This window comes from Centroberyx affinis, unplaced genomic scaffold, assembly GCF_046629955.1.
Source record: "Centroberyx affinis isolate AG114_WGS23_722 - 3 ecotype Tasmania unplaced genomic scaffold, CSIRO-AGI_Caff_v1 ptg000860l_1, whole genome shotgun sequence".
In the NCBI taxonomy this organism is placed as follows: domain Eukaryota; kingdom Metazoa; phylum Chordata; class Actinopteri; order Beryciformes; family Berycidae; genus Centroberyx; species Centroberyx affinis.
This window is the reverse complement of record NW_027279454.1, coordinates 65,217-85,369: the sequence shown is the minus strand read 5'-3', so window position 1 is coordinate 85,369 and position 20,153 is coordinate 65,217. Positions and strand designations below refer to the sequence as shown.

Below are 20,153 nucleotides of genomic sequence, written 5' to 3'. Positions count from 1 at the left end.
CCTCCTCAGCTCAAAGCCTCTGAGCACTGTGGGACATGTGGCATTTTCCATGGGGTTCGGGACCAAATGGCTCCCGGATTGGGATTTTACACTCCAAATACTTTTGAGGTTGAGGTTTTTTTTTTCTCTCTCAACGTTTTTCTGACTTTCGTTTCCCATGACTCAAGTGTTTTGTAGAGTCTGTGTTTCACAGGCATGCATTGTAGTAATGGGAATTTCTCAGCTCCGGATGTAACCCTTCAATATAAAAAAAACACCCTAGAGAGCATGATTTATTGTTATCATGGGCATGAAGGCAACGCTTAAGTACCCATAATGACAGTAAAGAATGCCCTCTCAATCTTTTCTTGAAGATCAATTAAGGCAGATACAAGTCTGTTGAAAGTCATTCAGTCTTCCAGTCCCATGTCTTTTGATCAAGGTGAGATGAAATCGTGTACAACTGTCTTTTCACCTGAGCACTTTGCACTTTATAATCTTTTTAATGCATTTTTGCATTCTGAAATATCTGACATTTTTGTGTGAGCCAACTTCTACATTCAATTGCGGGCCTACACACACCGGCATGTTTTCAAATCCAGTCAGAATGACAGGTGGAGATTTGCGCGTTGCAGCAGTGACATTTCCATACCTCCTGTTCCAAGGGGGCTGGGATGGTGCTTTTCTGTTCTTTTTTTTCCTGGGAGCTACTGTATAAGACCATCCAACTCTGACTGCTGCTACATTTGGCATGCAGGCAGGCACAGCGGATCACTTCAGCAGCATCTGGACATATCAGAGAAGCGTGCCTGATTCTCCAGCCCACATGAGACAAACAGCACAGTGAGCTCAGTGTACAGCGATCCAGTGATTTTATCCCAGTGATCCACAGTCCCTGGAGCCACAACATAGACAGCGACAGACTTTTTGATGTTTTGGCTCCATGCTCTTATTACTTTAGACATGATGACAGTGAGGTCTAAGTGTAGACTGTCTGCTTTAATTTGAGGGTACATTCAGGCACATCAGATAAATAGGCATAGAGCTGCAGCCCTTTTGTACATGACCCCAACTTCTGGATGCCAAAAGTATTTGCCGACTTTAGGATTATACAATTAGGAAGTCATTTCTGGTTTGAAGTACAAAAAAAAAAAATCTGACTGTGTGATGACATCAACATATCTGAAACCAATAAACATCACTTTAATCTTTAGGTTCTTTCAAGGTTTTTTTGCATTTCAGTATATCTTTGTGAGGATTCATCTGCCACTCCATTTGGCTCTAAATTACCAAGGCAATAAGGAGTGTATGGTAGGTGAAAATGAATAAATAAGTAAAGAAGGTCCTGACTTATAAGATAAGATAAGTTAAAATAATCCTTTATTAATCCCACAACGGGAAATTTATGGTGTCACAGCAGCAAAGGGGATAGTGCAAAAGCAAGTAAAAAAAAAGAAAAAAGGCATCAGTAAAAAGCAATATATGATTCCAACTTTGAATTGTCATCCTGTAACAGAGAGATTTCAAGATTTTGATATAAAACTCCAGCAGTTCTTTTCTCCCAACTAACTTTCCCAAAGCTTTGCAGAAAAATTGGTCTTAAGTGTACAAATCTGGAAAGAAAATCAAACTGTGTTAGTGTCCAACCCCTTATTAAATTGTATTTGTTCTCAGAGAGAACTGGACAGAACTAACTGGCTGGATCCAAAATGAACTCTACCTGTACATTATGTTGTTGTGCCTTGCATCACTGTGATAAATTGAGAAAACTTTAATCTCACATTAGAAATGAAATCCTTAAAAAACACCCATAGGCAATCACATCCCTGGCTATGCTTTCAGGTTGAAGTCAGATTGAGTCACATCTAGCCAGCTGCACTGTCCAACTGACAGCCTGATCCCAGGCCTGCTGTGTGCTGTGAAAATACCAACAGTAGAACCAGAAACCAATTCTTCTGGGAAAATAGCAACAACATGCTTTATAAAATCCTGCTGCTACCATTCTGACATTTAACAACATGGCTCATGGCAAGAGGAAACTCTTCAAAACACAGCACAATAACACAAGACTGAAACTGAAGACAAGCTGAAGAATGAGAGAATGAAAAGTCAATGGGCCTTATTCATAAAACTTATTAGATTCTTCTTACTCAATGCCTTCGAAAACCAATGTGGGATTCATGAAACATTTGTGTGTACCCTCAAGGGTATCTGATGATAAATGCCAGTTGTTTGCAAACTGGATGCATGTGCCTGTTAATGTTGATTAGCATAGGTAGATGCCCTGGCAACTCTGTAAAAGGCATGCTGACTGAAGTATTGTGAGCAAATAGACAGCACTAATGGAAAGGCTGAGAAACCATGGCGAACAGAGCCAAATGTTCGCCTTTATTTGACAGATCAAAGTAGAAAGAGACAGGAAAGACTGAGGTGGGGGGGCACGCAACAAAGGTCCCAGACCGGATTTGAACCCAGGACGTCACATTTAAATGGTACACGCCCGAGCCCACTGAGCCACCAGGACGGCCAGATGTTGTTGATTCTGACTGTAGTTCTCTCCGCCCGCAGTGTCCAAGCTCATCCAACAGCCTGTCAGCACACCAATACTGCACTCTGTGGCGGAGCGAGTGCGCACATGATGATAATTATATGATCGCTCCTGAGGGATCTGAGGGTCGGTTAGGTGTGTCATCAGCCATGTATTCATCTAATAACCTCTTTCAGCTAGAGACAAACTAGTTAGCCTTGAGACCATAGTTAGTTTAGCTTGCATTTGTTATTACACTTTGAGATCAAATCGGATCATACACGTGTTTTGTGAATGAGGCTCAATATTCTTTTAATTTTCCCAATTTCAGAAAACACATTTAGACTTTGTCATTCATCATGCCAAAATAACCATGTGTTCAAAATACAATGTATTCTGTTTTTTCTTATTGTATTTTAATGCTTTGTTTTTTTATCACTTTACTTCTAAGTTTTGTCACCTAACAAATAAACTAAGCTATTAAGATGTATTGCTCTTTCTGGTGGGAGGCATTGCTCAGGTTCCATCCTCTCCCTGTCCTCCTCTCTCCTCCCTCGCTCCTCTCCCAGAACAAGAGGGCTTTTATCACCTGCTGGCTGTGTGAGGAGCAGAGAGGGGAGAGAGGGGGGAGGGGGGAGGTGGGAGGGGGAGGAGGCAGGGGGAGGCCAGGGAGCCAGAGCCACAGCTCCGGGCTGTGAAGGGGCTGCATGGATAGATGGATGGATGGATAGATGGAGGTGGTGATTCACTCAGATGGGAACTTCAAATGTTTTTTGTTTTTTTTACCATGGCAGGGTGAGCATGTGCAGGCCTGCTGTCTCAACAAGAGTCTGTCTTGGTGCAAACCCAGCAGTTAAAGGTACAACATGGCAGCAGTACGCTTGTCGGCTAATGAATGATGCAGTCCTTCACTGGGCCAATCAGTAACAAACATGTCACCTTGTTTTGATCTGTAATTATAGTTCCCCCTTGGGCCAATTAGTGTAATTTTGAATGCTGGAATGCAGCAGTGAGATGAATCATTTCCCCCCACGTTTTGTCAAAATCAGATCAGCCGTGTCTGAGATATCGTGTGTGACAGACAAATAAATGGAAGGAGACTGATCCATAGTCCATAAAATCAGAGATTATTTTGACCAGTTAAATTTGGGTTAGACTCACATGTGTTATTGAAGAGTTTGACTGATCTCATCTCTCTCTGATTGAGGGATCTAAAGCTAGCAAGCTTCTGAGAATTATAATCATCCAAGCTCCTTTGGACATAAACTCAAAATAGAGTCGCAACCAATCAAACATTCAATAGGGAAGAACTCTCTAAACCTCAAGTTCAATGATGGTGTGCATCTGGTGGCCTGCGGGCCACATCCATCCCCTGCACCTTTTAATATGGCCACTAGATTAATAATATCTATTTGCAGCTTCAGTCACCGCAGCCTAAATCAACTTTACTATAATCTACTCTATACTTCTATACTACTACTATAGTCTACTCTAATTTTTTATTTCTTTTGCTTCAGATGTGTTTTCTTACATTAACAGCATAAATAATTGAAACAACATGGTCTATGAGTGGTTAAGTGTGGGGCAAACCCAGTTTTTATGGACACTGTTTTGCTGCACTTTGCCAGCATCTTTAGGAGCTACAGCTGTGCATGGGACACTACACTTTCAGGAGCCTTACAAATCTCTACTGTACTGTATCATTGGAAAGACATGGCTCATATCTTCCCATTTTCCAAATTTTTATTTTTTTTTAGGCATTTTTCATGCTTTATTGACAGATATATATATAGTGAGAGAGAGACAGGAAGGTATGGGAGAGAGAGAGGGGAGGACATGCAGCAAATGACCGCGGGCCGGCCTATGGTACGCGCTCTACTCGGTGAGCCACCGGGGCGCCCCCATTTTCCAAGTTACATCTCTATCAAATCAGCACTTCTGTTTTTCCTGAACCAAAAGTCCATACTTTTAAGCTTTTAAGACACAAAGTTTCACCTATGGGAAGCTTCCAAATGTTGGGATACTTCCAAATGTGGAAATGTCCCAAACCCTAATGCACAAAAGCAGGCAATATAGACAACTATGCACTTGTATAATCATAAGGTCACAACAGGTAGTGTGTCCTGTTTAAGTGTCCCTGAGCATAACACTGAACCTACGGGCTCCGGGGGCGTTACTCCTGCACTCTGACCATTCTGGTGAAATTCGTACCCTTATGTGTCTCACAGACTTATGTGAAGGGACACGTTAATTAGACTGTATATAATAAGGCAATTAAGCACTATAAATTCTTAAATGTCTAAAAATTCTTAAATTACATAATATAAAAATCCTTTATAAGTGGGCACACACTTAAACATATAGCCTACACCTTCCACCACCGTCCTAATGACTACAGAATGTTTCGGGCCACTATCACCATTAAATTTGTCCATACCATGGTCAAAAGCAACAGCGGGTGAACTCTGCCTCTGCACATCTCAACAGGGTCATAACTGTATGTAAGGTCTGTAAGTTACTCTGCATTTTACCAACACCATTACCAACCACACTGCCATGCTACAGTTTAATGTCCAATCTGAGCGAGCTAATTTGTAGCTCTGGTGACACTGGTGCTGCAGTAAAAGGCGGGACATATAGCAGTGCTATATATATACGCAACTAGCTGCTAATGGGTGACGTTGCTCAAAAGTTCAACTGCAGTCAACTTTTCCATGCCAACAAATGAGGAACTGAGGCGAATACGGCTGACATCGGCTGAGGCTTTTCTGGTCGTAAACAATGAGCAGACTCCTGAGAAGTGGTTTTCTTGAGTAGCTTGCAATGTGAATGCACAGCTACTGATAATGAAGTCTGTGACTCTCTGGAAACTTAACACAAAGCGCTGAGCAGTCACGATTTTTCAGCTTTCTGATTCCCGCTGCCTGCCAGGTGCAGCTGGTGGTGAATGAGCTGGCAGCATCAACAGATTTGAGGAATCCGAGCCCCTGAGCTCTCTTCCACTGTCAGTGCTTTCAGAAGCAGGTTGGGTTACTGTAACACAGAAATGAGTCATCACCCTTGCGGCAGACAGTGGGCTCATAGGAGCAGGCGATCCAGCCTGAGGCAAGGTGTTTATTTTTTTTAACTTTATCCAGAGGATGCATGCTCTTTTTCAGTAACACCATACTGGTATATATGTTCATTCTTGGTGAGCTGCCCAGTACGACTGGCCACTGAGCACCTCCACTGGAGAGGCAGGGAATTAATTGCCTCGCTCAAGGGCACTTCAGCAGCAGTTGTTGTGGGCGGGGAAAACACTACTCTTTCACCTTCCCCGTCAAAATGTCCTCAGCCTGTCCATGAACTCAAACCCACTTCTCTGACTTTGCCCCTGGTGTACACACCAGGAAGGAGAAAAGGAGACATTCCAATATTCCTATTCTTACAGGATGAAACCTGAATCAAATTGAATAATAAATCTCAGATTTTTTTCTAACAAAACACAGTTGTTCAGTCAGCATCCAGGCTTGACCTCTGTTTCAAAATCCAGCAAGCTGTAAACTAGACTTCCTCAGAACCATAAGGAATTTGTGCGTTTGTGTGTGTGTGTGTGTGTGTGTGTGAACGCATGTGTGCGTGCGTTTATCCATGTGCTGTTTAATCTGAGCCCATGCCAGGCTTGCCCCCTCTGATAAGCAGGTCTGGTACACTTTGTGACTGTCTGATTGAGGTCCTCCAGGGAAGGCCGGCTGAAGTGGAGGGGGGTAGTTTGCATTCCTGGCCATTTCATGAAAAAAGGGTGCAACCATGGGAGTAAGCCAAGAGGAGGGCTCAATTATGCATGGTTAAACAAAGCCCAAGGCTACCAGCGAGCAATGTCTCAGCAAACTCGCTCCGGAGCTCCAGACTCCGGGACCCTACTCTTTGGGACATTTTAGCCAAAAGGTTGAAGGAAAAAAAAAAAAGGAAACTAAAAAACAAACAGGCAAAAAAGAACGTAGCCCCTGATAAATCACTGGATCGTGTTATGACAAGTGAAGGCACTTTGAAACTAAACTTCTCAGAGGCCTTCAAAACACTCTGCTTAAAAGAAAACATTCCCATTCACATGGGGTCAAATGATACATCACAGAGTTTACGTTAGCAATAAACCATCTTGAGAGGAGAGATGGCCCGCAAAGCTATCAACAAAGAGCTGAAAATGACTTGTGCACCTATCATAGACATGATCTGTCCAATAAAACTAACAATAATTCTCTCAGTATCCATCTTTGGTTTTTGTCTTAACAGTAATAAAATCTGTAACTATTTTATGACCTGATTAAACCCATCCTGCCCTCCCCAAATGATCCAGATTGTCCGAGCAGCAGCAGCTATTCTTTAAGATCATTTTGTAGGAGGAGATGGACACGTTATCTCAAAAATGTCTGAAAGCTTCAAAACAAGCAGCTCAGCACCGAGTATAGCTTACTATTAACTTCAGAATTAAACCCTCAAACATAATCAAGAATATTAGAACAGCAATTATATTTTAACCAGGCCAAGGGTTATTTTTCACAGAAACCCCAGAACCTCAGCAATTGGACACTGCCCCCCATTCATCAGCCGCACAATAAATCGGAAAGTATGTGGATTTGGTTACATGTAAATTATAGGCAGTTCTTCCAGAGCCAGGGGGGATCAGTATCCATGTATAGCACACACATGAATGGAGGCAACCTGGCTAAAAAACTCTCTCCCGACATCTTCCTCTTGTTTCCACTGGAAACAGGAGAGGAGGGTTGGAATCGGGTGACAGGGAAGCCCAGCGCGCGCACGCACACACACACACACACACACACACACACATAGACCCACACACACACACACACACACACACAAACAGACCCACACACACAATCTATACTGTATTTTGAGCTCAAGCACAGATTTAATTACAGTGTCTAAAACCGAATAGTGTCAGCTTTTTATTTCTTTGTGTCCTCATTAGCTTGTTCCTGCTGGACAGAGGACTAAAACGTCTTGTAATTCTACTGAACAGGCTTCTCCCTGAGGAGATTCTTCAGCACCAGATGTTTTGATCCCTGACTGCACCAACAACACCAGCTCTGACAGAATGCCAGTGATACTAATGATGATTTTGCAGCAGAGACAGCGGTGTCTGGAGCTTAGAGCCGTGTGGTGTGTTCAGAAATAAGACAGAAAGCTGCGGACACAGCGAGGCGAGGACCGCACAGACAAACTCACATTGTCCCCCATTGTGTTTTATGGTTTCAGAGCATGAATTCATATTTAAGCCAGAACAGCACTTGAAGCATCAGACACATGCATTTTCAAACATAACACTTGTTTTCAGCGTCAAGTGGCAAACTAACAAACTTGGTTCGATATTGGAACAACAGAAGACTTTGTGGAACTGCAGTGATCATTGACCTATTTTGAGGCAAAATGACAAACAAATGTGATACAATAACTGTGATCTAAATGGGTAATTTAGCAGGTAGTTTGTTCAGATGTATTGACAAAACATGAACACTGTATAGTAGCTGGTCAACCAGCCTGGTCTCCAAATATAGGAAGCAGACTGTAGAACACATCTGACTTATGCCATATTTGGGATGGGACAGAAAGGTAGTGTATGCACATCCAAAAAAGTAGGCCAAGTGCTTGGTATTAAACCATGAATCCATAAAAATGAAACACCAAGGGAGAATCGTTACACTGTGTGGGTATTTTCTTTCTTTCTTTTTTTTATGGATATTTGCATAGATACTGCAGGGACGCTGATATTAGCACAGGCAACCAGGCAACCGGTCAATGAACAAAAAATACACCAAAGTTATCCTTCAGTATCGTGGAGAGATGAGCAGAGCTGGAGGTCACATTACCAACAAAGCTCCATATCAAAGGCCAGAGAAACTGGATTGAAGCTTACATCCATGTTGAAAACACAACCTGCTCACACCTTCGTGGGTAATTTGGCCTCCAGGTCTGTGCATCGTTCAATAACACAGAGGAATGATTTTGGTGTGTATTTTATCTTTTTTTGTCCAAAGACCAGTAGTGTTGCTGTCTTTCGGGTATCATTTCCCACTCAGAATATGACGTAAATCAAATATGGTTGCCATGTGAATAAAGGGAATTGCTAGAGAATAAAGGGAACTGCCAGAGATAAAATCTATGTTTTTGTGATGAGTATTTTCTTGAGAAAATCAACTTTGTTTCAGATCTGTACCAGATCGGTCACTATGGTAACGGCTATGCTCATGCCGCATGAGGGTAAACGGCAGGAGGAGAGTGCATGCGGGTGAGCCAACTCCCAGACCGGAAGGAGGGCCAGGTTTTTACTACTGAGTGATATCCCCCCACTGAATTGACAATCTTTGGTTTAACTTACCACAGGAGCAGCAGGTGAAGCAGTTTGTGTGATACAGGTTCCCCATGGCCTGGCAGGCTTGACTGGCTCCATATACACCTTTCCCACATTTGATACAGATACCTGTTGGAGAGAGGCCATGCATGGTCAGTTTTATACAGTTCCATTTTAGCCATTTAGCTGACGTGTTGTCCTGAGCGAATCACAATGTATGCAACAGCAGAATAAGTGTATCTTCGATCGTCAACATTACAGGATGGGTACTTGGACCAAGGGGTTTCTGGGAATCACGTTGTGCATTTGAGATTGAGGTGCTGATGAACTAGCTTGTACCATCCAGTGAACATACAGTCAGCCAAACTGTTAGCATGCACCACAGCAAACCAAATATATACCAGACACACACACTGCTACCAAGTTACTTGCACAATCAAAGCTTATCTGCCAAAACGGCAGTGCCTTCCTTTAATTATATAACAGTCAAATGAATTTTAATGACTAACCTGCTAAAAATATCATTGTGAGCTATTTTTCAAAGACAGATTTCATTGCTTTCCCTCTCTGCTGCGTTTGATGTCCAGCTTCTGGTGACCAACAAGGCAGTGAAATGCAAATATTTCTTGGCATGTCAAGCTACAAAACTCCCAAACTGTATCAAATAAAAGCATGAAGCAGACTATCAGAGTGATGTAATGGCTATAGAGGTACAGCCATGCATTTTGCTGGAAATAGAGGGCATCATTCCAAATTTCAGTGATGCTCTTAATTTATCTGTAATATTTCTACAAAGAATTTCTGTTCTGTTCTGTTAATTCTAACTCTTACTGCTGTAACTTTCATGCATTACTATAATGTACTGTACTATGCATCGACGCCAAGACGCACCACCACATCAGGAAAGTTAACGATTATATTAAAATGCGCTGACAGGAAATGCAGTGGGTGTGAGGGGTTGTCAGGAAGCTCTGTGTGGCATAATGAGGGAGTGAGTCAGCAAAAGATAGGTCAGGGACTCTATGTCCCAACAACTTTCTGTGCCTTTACTTGTTACCAGGGAAAAAGCTGACTGAGCATGCATGCTCTTTTTCAGCAATGAACTGCTTCACATTCATACCAGGGTAAGAAATTAACTTTTCTTCCAGAGGGCGTTTTTGGCCCCTCTGCACTTTGGTTGTGCTTGGAGGCAATTTTATTGAACTATGAAATAATACATTTGCATTGCATGTTGGCAAATAAGCACTCAATTTGTACCACTAAGATCGGTTTTAACTTCTTTCCCACAGCTGGAAACTCGCAGCAGGCCTTTCAGAAGAAGATGGTCCATCTTCAACCCATCGATTGCTGAGTTTTTTTTTTTTACCATATTGGTTGTTTAATTTTTTGTTGATGCAGTAGTTTGTGTGGGGTCGGTATGTTTTTCTACTGCTGGCTGCAAGGTGCTAGAATTTTGTACTGCTTCAGGCTGCGTAGTCAGCTCTGATCAAAAACCACTGCATTTTTCTTGCCCAGAACGCACTGGAAAGAATCCCCCAGTCATAGGCTCACATCAAGTCACAGGGGACAGTAATCGACAACTCAACCAAAAAAATGTGAACAGGGCGAAATGTAAAAAAGGGTACTTATAATTATTAGTTCATCATTTTTTGCCCACTCAATTTAAATTTTAGTTCCAATTTATGAACTTAGAACAGAATTTTACCCTAAGCCCCTGCTAATTTCTGACCCCGATTCATACTGTCCCACACATTCATGTCTAGGACCTTCACAGTACAAGCACACTCTACTGGAGTTTAACTGCCTTGTTGCTCAAGGGCAACTTGACAGAAGTTGTTGAGAGAGAGGAGCTGGGGACCTGGGGAGATTGTTACTTCACTTTCCCCACCTGTCCCGAGAGTCAAACCACAGACCCCCCCCCCCCCCCCCGATCACAAAGTCGCAGGTTACCGTCAACCCCACAAACACAGTGTGGAGAACGACTGATGCACTGAGAGGAAAACACTCAATTATCGACGGGTACGTGGGGTAAATGAAAATCTCTGATCTACTTACAAGCCTGAACTATCCAACTATAGAGTACTGTGACCTTTAGTAAGGAAAAGAGATTGGAGAGGGGGGCGGGGGGGGGGGAGAGACACTGGCTTAAAACTATTTGGATGTAGCAGCAGCAGACTAATGATCTTCAAACTCTCACGCACAAGACTGCCTCCGCTGGGGTCACATTCCACAGGGAGTGCAGGGTCAAAGCCTGGGTGGGGTGAGTCCAGGGTCACAACGCCTACAGGACACAAGATCCCAACAGGGGAGCTGGCTCGCTCCCCCCCCCCCCCCCGCCCCCCACCCATGTGATGATGAAAACGAAGGAAGTGTCACCTCATCGACAAATTATCATGAAGTTCCAGCTTTGAAATGAAAACACATTTCAGGATCGCTTCAGAGCGAGGATACGCTCGGTGACGTAATGTTGGAATTCCTCGTCCCTGGTTATCTGAAGCTATAATTTCCCTTTCATAACAGCGTGAATGCAGTCCATGACATTGTAAAAACAGATAAAGGACAAGGGTACAGGAAAACCATGCAAAGGTTACGTGTTTTCCCTTTAAACTTGAGGCGCTTGTACATATAAGTTCAGCTGAAGCAAAGTCAAATATTGGCATTTCCTAGTGCAGCCTAAACTCGTGACTGCACCCCTGCACTCTGCAAAGATAACGGAAGAAAATGAGAGCTATTCATTGCGATAAGGAGGAAGGAGTTAACGTTAAATCATCTTAATTGACTTAACAATTTTGCCAAAATAAATATCAATGATGGCAAAAAAAAAAGTGTCTTAGAACGCATATCTTTATGTTTTTACCTCCCCAACATACTGCAGAACTAGAAAACTACTCAGTAAAATCTGTTAAATTGGCAAGCATAATAAATGTTACATGGCTTCTTGCAATGAGAGCCACAAATCAAAGTTTACTTGACTGAGAGCGTTCAGTGGCATTTTGCGAGCGATGGATCCTGAGCCTGATACACAACAATTACAAGCTCGTCTCAGCTGACAGCAGTTAGGCTCTGATTAGACGGTCTGCCCGGTCATCTGGAGAACCACCAAACCCACACAGAGCTCCTCGGCCCCGAGCGCCGGCCTCCATGTTCATACAAGCCGTTTCGGTCATTTGCAATGACGACAATGAACAAAGTGAACAAGCATCTTGCTTTTGCTGTAGTAATACTTCACAGATGATGAATGCTGAGTGTATACTGGTGGGGTAATATGTATAGCCTGTCTATTGTATGCCTTCACTATCCCTTTGCACTGCATGTATGCAAGTTGTCAATTGTCTCTGCCCCACTGCCACCAAGATAAATTTCTTTACTTTTGTACTCTGTGAATAAAGTGATTCTGATGCAGATTGCGACTTGTAATGTAAATGTTATTCAATATCAGTCACCATTACGGTCTTTGTGTATTGATATCTCTACTGAAAGTATTATCATCCTGCCCCCTGTGACCCTCGTACACTGAGCCCATTATGTAGCTTTGAGACCAAGGTCTCTCCCAGCTATCTCGTTCCCACTCTTCAGCATTCCAGTGTGTATTTACATGGGCCATCTTGCACGCCGGGTACAGCTAACCTGCTACGCCTCTCTCTTTATGCCCATGGTGATAGCGAAAACAGACAAATATTTAAATGTGTCAAATGACCAACATAATGACAAAAATACTAAATTCATGTTTACATTTGGTTGACAAAAAAAAACAAACTCAAAAGGTACGTACATCCGAGTATTTCACAGGTGCTGGACAAATGAAAAATAACAAAAAGTAGATTCTGCACACTACTCTAGTCCCATTTGAACATTTATTTACCAATTCCCAGCTATGTTAATTGTCTAATTGTATGTTAATTGCCTAATGATCTAATTTTTTAATTCGGTTTACCAATAATCTAACAAAAACTTGAATGGGGATGTCCGACTAGAGGACAGGTGTGTACCCAGATAGCGTGTTTGCATGTTCTTTCCCCTCTTCGCCCCATATCACCATGTGTATCTATTGTACGCACTCGCCTGAAGCGTCTACATTATTCAGCTGCACTGATAGCAAGAGTGAGCTTTTTATAACTGTGTTGACACCAAGCTGGGTTGAAGCAGCATTTCTACCTCTCTCCTTAGGTCTTATTGTTATTTCATCATTCTAGGTCATAGAAATATTGTCAGGGCTTTTTGGCTTTGACCCTCAAGCCTCAAATGAAAATGTAAAATGTTTTATAAGCTGTTATATCCACTTTCTAAATTTCTTCTGGTTACAACTATACTGCAGTTTCTCAACTAAAGGACAGATAAAACTATCAACCATATGTACACCAGACTGTAGACACTAGCTGACATTTGTCAACATGGAAAGTTTCTTTGTCGTGAGAAACCAGATTTGAAAAGACAACTGTAAATAGGGACAAATAGAGGTCATAAAAACCCACATGTGATTTATGATGATTTCCAGACCAATGGTAAAGAATCCTAAAAGGTCTGTTGAGTAAGGATGTGGTTAGTATTTTACAGGAGAACAGGGAAATCACTGAAGCGCTCTTATAAATCTAAACAGGATCCTGAATCTCTGGTGTACCCATGGTACAGCATGTCCATGTGGTAAGGACAGGATGTAGTGCTGGCGCATTTGCTGGGGATAAAAATAAAACAGCATCGTTTGTACCAATGCACTGATGCACAGATATTCCAGTACCTTTGGTAACTTAACACAAGTGTAAAAATCAGCCTGAATTCTTCCATTTCTATGAATGGCAGCCTACATGAAACCTATGTATATTTTTGAGCAATTGTTCAATATTGGTTTGTTATTATGCTCTTGAAAAACAGGCTTTCTGCGTCACACTCATATTAATGAGTGGGGAAGTCTGATATATAAGGCGATGAGCCATTAGGCATATGGTGTGTAAGTCAATACAAAAATAAATGAAAATCTAGTATGTTATTTTTGAAAGAGGAAAATTAGGGCCCTGTAAATCCATGTGAAAGATCAAGCAAAGGAAAATCTTTGTTTCAAATTAAATTCAGTGATATACAAGATCACACAGGATTAGAATGTCTTAGATTAAAGTATAATAATTAATTTGAGCAAATAACGTGCACAGGCTCCATGTAATCTTACAATCAAACAAATGGAGGCTGAAGTTCAGAGTAAGTTATACAGTGATGAATTGCACTTTCCTGTTTTGTGGAACCAAGCGCTGCCAAATGCTAGAATGCTTCTGCATTTCTTATCCCTGGGAGTGATGCAACTACTGCAGACAGAGCATATTAGTAATACTTAGCATTACACTTTGCATATTCTGTCCCTCCATCTGATCCTATATACAGTAGGTAGTTCAATGGGTACAGCATGGAATAACACTGCCAGGGTTTGGGGTTTAAGCCCCACTGTGGTCACCTATGATAAAAAATAATAATAATGTATACACTCATACTGAATGCTTTGGATCAACAGGAGAAACACTTGAGTAAAGGAGTGATACATAATATATTGAAAGCTGGTGCTTCCACACCAGTGTGGTCCCTAAAAGTATAAACCAATTAATTTGCCATCATGCTTAGGGTGTTGCATCCCTACTACAGAGTTCCAGACACATGTAGAATCAATGCCATGGCGCTTTGAGGCTTGTGGCGACCAAACGCCCTATTAATACACTTTAAATTGGTGTTTCCTTTATTCTGGCAAGTACCTGTATATTGAAATCATACTGATACTGCAATGTGAAAGAATGCAACATCTGTATAAAAAAGGCTGCAACTGGGGCATTCAACAAGTCAGTGAGAAATGTCTAGCAGACAGGCCTTAAGCCTGAAATACTACATAATTTAAGGAGATTGGTCTTCACTAGTAAATCATATAGGAAATATCCCACTGCAGAGCTTCTGAGAGTGTTTCACAGCAGATCAGAAGGTAATATAGACTTGAAACTGAAGACGAGACTTACAATGTGACTTACAATCACAATGTCTGTCAAAATAATTGCAATAGGAGGCTTTTTTTTTTTAAGAGGAGTCATAAAGTGACGGTTGTGCAGGGCAGGGCGGTGTGCTGTTGTCCACAAGTCAGCGTTTGTGTGTGACAGGCATGTGCATGACTACTGCCATTATAATTCTGGGCAGGTGATCAGACTTGACCCCCACCAACCATGTCTGGCCCGCCAGCCAGGATCGTGTGCCAAGTGTCTGGTGCTGCCCGACTCCCCACTGGCTGGTTAATGAAGGGCTTCGCGGGGGAGTCGGGGCGGGGTGGTGGGCTGGGGGTGAGGGGGTGGGGGGTTGGGGCGGGCCCGCTCCGCAGCTTCAATTGCAGCCTGTGTCGGGCCAGCTGTTGATTCACAGCTCCTTCGCCACCACAACAAACAGAGGCCACACAGGGGCCGGCAGGCAGAGCAGAGCAGAGCAGAGCAGTGTGGGACACTGGCAGGCAGTGCTGGGCCTCCAATAAAGCCCCGGCGATCAATTTCTCCGCTGTCGCTACGGAAACAGCGCTGTCTCTATTGGCCCTGGTGTGAGGAGCTTCTGTCTGCATTCTTCTCTTTCTCCCTTTCTCTCTCCATCTCCATCTCCCCTCTTTCCACCCCCTTGCTCGTTCTCCATTATCTCTGCGCCTCTCTTGCTCTCCCCCTCTCTGTCTTTCTCCATTTCTCCCTCCTCTCTTCCTTCCTGCTTCTCTCACCTGCTTCTCTGGCACAAACGAACGGCCCGTCTCAGCCTCACTCTGAGCAAGTGCACCAGCTACAAAACAAGCCACTGTTCTCTGACTGCAGCCATTTGTCTAGCTGCTAATTCAAAGGTGGACAGCAACTTCCCCTGTAGGCTTTCTCTAGCTGTGTGTATTCTGCTTTTGAAGCAAATATATTTGGTCTCAAGGCCATTAATCACAAGAAAAGTGTCACAAGGCTCATTTCTGGAAATCAGGCAGAAACCAAATCTTAAAAAAAGTTGAAATGGCAAGGAGAGGTTGTGAATGTTTTATCCAATATGCCTTATAACACCAAGGCGTATATTTTCAGTATAGGTGGCCCCAATGAGAATCAAACCTCTATAACCCTGGCAGTGTTCAGGCCATGCTCATCTCACTGGGCCACTACCTAGAGACCATCCTCCAGAGGTTGACTGCAGAGTTCATTTTCAACAAAGCAAGACCACTGCGCTGACGGAGCGAAGGGTATCTGCTCTGTCAGAACAGAAGGTTCCATTCAGTACGTGCAGCGCTGTGTAAACGTTAGCTCTGCCAAGACAGAAATTAGTATTGCCCTGCAAAAGGCACTCTTATCTGCCACAGAGGGACCTGTTGTTGATAATGCAGCATGTGCAGGTTGCAAACAGACCTTGAAGAGATGAAAAATCTGTGCCTGTGTTTCTTAAATGAAACCCTTTTTACACAGACAGCAGGAAGATAGCATTTATAAGTATTGATGAAAAACACCAACACTTCGCAACAGGTTGTTTTTGCAGTCAGTAAATTGTACTTTCAGTAGGCACTCAGTGTTGTGATGCAGAGGCATTTCATACTTGCTATAACCGCTACTAATAATGCTACTACACATTTGTACAAAAATAGTCACTGTTGTTTTTATCTAAATTAACTGGTAAAGAAACTGGAAGGAGTTGGAGAACACATTACTGCTGTCAGCAGAAAACCTTTAACGTTGAAGGAATCTAAAAAGCTTTCATTTTAGTTTGACAACCATGCATTTTGGAAATTGCTTGGACTTGTGGGTCATGAAACTTGCTCTATCTAGAAAGGACCATTTAAACCTTCAGCACAAGTACAAACATGAAATTGCAGCTCTGAGTTTGTTTGTTTTTTCTGTGACAGCAGTGATACAGAGCTCGCCCAGAGACCTGTGAGGCCTAAAGTGTTCCTTGGCAGGGCAGGTGCAGGGGTGAGGGCCAGAGCATCAGACCCTCACCCAGGGACCTGAGGAGGAACAGTAGCCCATGCCAGGGGGAAACACATTGATCTGACTGGCCAGGAGCTGAGCTGCTGTGACCAAAGCAGTGTTTTAAACCAATCTGGGACCAGACAGTTTATGAACAATCTCTGTTAATACACCTGTTAGTCTAATATTCCATCTTCTCCTTTATCAAGCACTCAAGAGAATTGCCTATTAAATGAAATAATGAATGAAATAATTGATTTGGATTCTACCTACAATTAGGGAGGATGGTAACATCTTAATGAACCTTTGGTTGGTTTAGGGGCCATGGTGGAAGTTCAAACCCAACCCTCATGCAAAATAATCAACATATTATTGAGGGGTTGTGTTCTTTTGTAATTTAGATTGAGTCTAAGTTACAAATGTGAAAATCACAATGACTTTAATTTTCTTATGCTGAAATAGATTCAGCGACACTGTGGTAGGCTATTAGTTTTGTTTATTGACTTGTTTTTAGTTGATTGCAAATTCTAATTGGCCCCCATATACAAATGTTTGAAAACAAACTTCTTAGACTTGCCATTACTTACCAAAGTATTCTTTTTTCATGTGCATCTCTAACTCCTTTTCTAGCTCCAAGGTGAGCGCCTCCAGCCTTCTCTCCGCCTGGCTTGGGCCACTTTCCCGGCTCGGGGTCACCTGGTAAGGCAGTTTAAACCTCTGGCCGGGGGCAGCTGCTTTCGAGGACATCCCATAACTAAATGACGATGGAGAACCCGCGGTTATCTCTGCGCTCATCCCCGTCTGGGCCGACTGCTGCTGGGACTCTGGCATCGCCGCAAGCCCTTGGAGATGGACGCGACTTTGGATGCCGTTGGAGTCTCCAAATTCCTGAAGCAGCGTGTCCTCGTGTAAACTGGTTCCCAGCATCGAGGACCTGGGTGAGGGCAGCTGGAGGTCCGGGTAGGTGCTCATCGACCCTCTGGAGCTGCGGGAACTTCTGGAGCTGTGACTGGAGATGCTGGAGCGGGGGCTGACCACGCAGTTCGCCGTCGTCCCCGGTCTCGCGCTCCCGTCCTGGCTGCAGATGCTGGAGCGGGGACTCGCCAGCGGTGCTGCGTGTAAAACTGCCCCCTCCAGATCATGGTTGCCCATGGGCCCGTATCGGGAGTCGGAGTAGCTAGATCTCGGGCTGGTGGTGAAAGAGTACTGGCTCGCCGTGCTCGACCTGGGGCTGGTGTGCCTCTGGTCGTAGCCCATGCTGATGCCGCTGGTGCGGTTGCTGCTGGGCTTGCTGCAGCAGTCGTAGCTGTTGAGGCTGGCCCTGGGGCTGGAGTGTTTACTGGTGTCGCTGGCGGTGCTTGCATAGCTGGATCTGGGACTGAGGACGCTGCTGCCCTCGCAGTGAACCATACTAGACCTGGGGCTCGTATACCTGTCCTGACCCGGTACCACCAAGCTAGTACGCGGGCTGCTGATGCTCGACCTCGGGCTGGCATGCTTGCTCTGCTCTTGAGAGGACAGAGAGGATGCCAGGCTGGACCGCGGGCTGGTGGCGTTGTATCTCCCGTCATGGTTAGTGGTAATGCAGACACTGTTGCACCTGTTGCCAGGCAGAGATACCGGTTTGTTGAGAGGCACGCCGTCGAAGGCAGAGCCGGTGCTGTACCTGTGGCCCTGCACCTCCAGAGAGTATCTCCGGTGCCTCTCGGAAGCGCCGCTATAACACGGCAAAGCCACTTCGGATTTGGTGCAACAGCTCTCCTCATTATAAACTGCGTCTCTTTGAGGGGCACAAAAATCCACAGGAACGGTCCGGTTGCCGTTCACGGGGCGCACCGGAGCCGCGTTGTACACTTTATTCCCAGACGTGTAATTCTCTACTGTGTGATGCTGCTGGTGAAGCACAGAGGTGCCATTCATTGGCTTACTTTTATGCTCTGCGACTGCCGGAGCCGAAAAATCCAAATCGGGGTTAATCACCAAGTCTCTCCTTGCATTGTACATCCCATCTTTATACGCTTCATATAAGGAAAGGTCCTCCATCAATTTACTGGCCCGGAGTCCCAAATCTTCCTCATAATGCTCCATGTTTTGCTCCCGAGGCGAGAAACAAGTTCAGAGAGTGTGCTCCGCTCCGCGAGCCAAACTACCGAGGACCGGAGAGCACTAATTGCATTTCACATGGAAATCAAAACAAAACGCCGCGTTACAGCCGTCGCTCATTTAGCAAAACCACCGATGTACTCAGAAATCTCCTCTGTGTGCCGCATCGTCTTCTTCTTCTTTCCCCCCTTCACCGAAAAAACAAACTCTTTCTCACAGTTTCAGCCGACAGGGATACGTTTGTCAACTTCAGTTTTTGTTAAGTTGAAAGGTCTTTACAGTCAATGGCGCGCTGCGCGGAGGAATTTCCCCTTGTTGGTTTTGACTCCAGATTTCCCTTCGGGTCACTATTTCGGAAAATAAAGTAGGCTGGATAATCGGATGCACCGTAAATAACCACTGCGCAAAAGTTTAGGCACGCCACTCGCTCGAAAATATACATAAAATGCAGTTTTACGCAGGGGACTCGTTTGCGTAAAAGGAATGCGGGGATGGAGACAGGATGCGCTGCGCCTCTCTGGAATGTGGTTAATGCTGCAGAGAAACAATGATTGCGACCAACTCAGCAAGGGGCTGCCGGCTCTGAAAAGAGAATAGTTTAGAGAGAAGGGGACGTCTGCATTCATCTCAGGCAGACTAAAACATCGCACAAAGCACGCCTCACCTGGTCCGACTTCTTTTACACTAGGAAAAAGCTTCGGTGGATTTGTAATATGGAGGCTAAACCCACCTAAAACTCAGTCTACACACCTTTTGTAGTCTGACACAATCTTGAAGTTATAAAATTAAGATTGCGGTTCAAGATTTACAGTTCAATTATCGGAGCAAAGCTATAGGTCCCTATAGTAATATGATAGGAATATTATAGTGATATCATAGGAGTTAAAAAAAAAAAAAAAAAAAAAAAGCTACCATGACGTACGCTAAGGTGTCTATAAACTCTCTATAAAAATAAAGTACCTCAGTAAGAATACTGTATTAAGAATTTTACATAATATTAGGCTATGTAAGAATTTTACAGTGATTTTTCGTTTGGGTAGACTACATAGTAAACAGGATTCAACTGAATGAGCATACGGTCTTTCAAGGGAAAGAAAACATAAATGAACACTGTAATTGGTTGTTTGTTTATTATGATGATCGTCATAAATAAACAACCAGTTACAGTGGTCATTTATGTTTTATGCTCACTCATGATCGATCATGAGTGGAAGTCATAGTTTGCCCACCTATTTATTTAGCATCCCATTAGTTTATGACTGTG

The 20,153-nt window shown here is 43.6% G+C and overlaps 1 protein-coding gene across 2 annotated transcripts in view; it reads right to left on the bottom strand.

Moving 5' to 3' along the window:
* Nucleotides 1-19,126, bottom strand: part of wtip (WT1 interacting protein) — a 28,404-nt gene extending 9,278 nt beyond the window's left edge. The window contains exons 1-5 of one of the 2 annotated variants that reach the window (XM_071521148.1): nt 18,306-19,126; nt 17,994-18,257; nt 17,598-17,885; nt 17,374-17,540; nt 8,886-8,987 (exon numbers count right to left, since the gene is read on the bottom strand). In XM_071521148.1, the coding sequence (XP_071377249.1) occupies nt 8,886-8,987; nt 17,374-17,540; nt 17,598-17,885; nt 17,994-18,257; nt 18,306-18,874 (1,390 nt within the window). In that variant the 5' untranslated portion in view covers nt 18,875-19,126. Of the gene's footprint in view, nt 1-8,885; nt 8,988-17,373 lie in introns of both variants that reach the window. The other variant, XM_071521146.1, reaches the window with a different exon arrangement.
* Nucleotides 19,127-20,153: the final 1,027 nt, after the last annotated feature.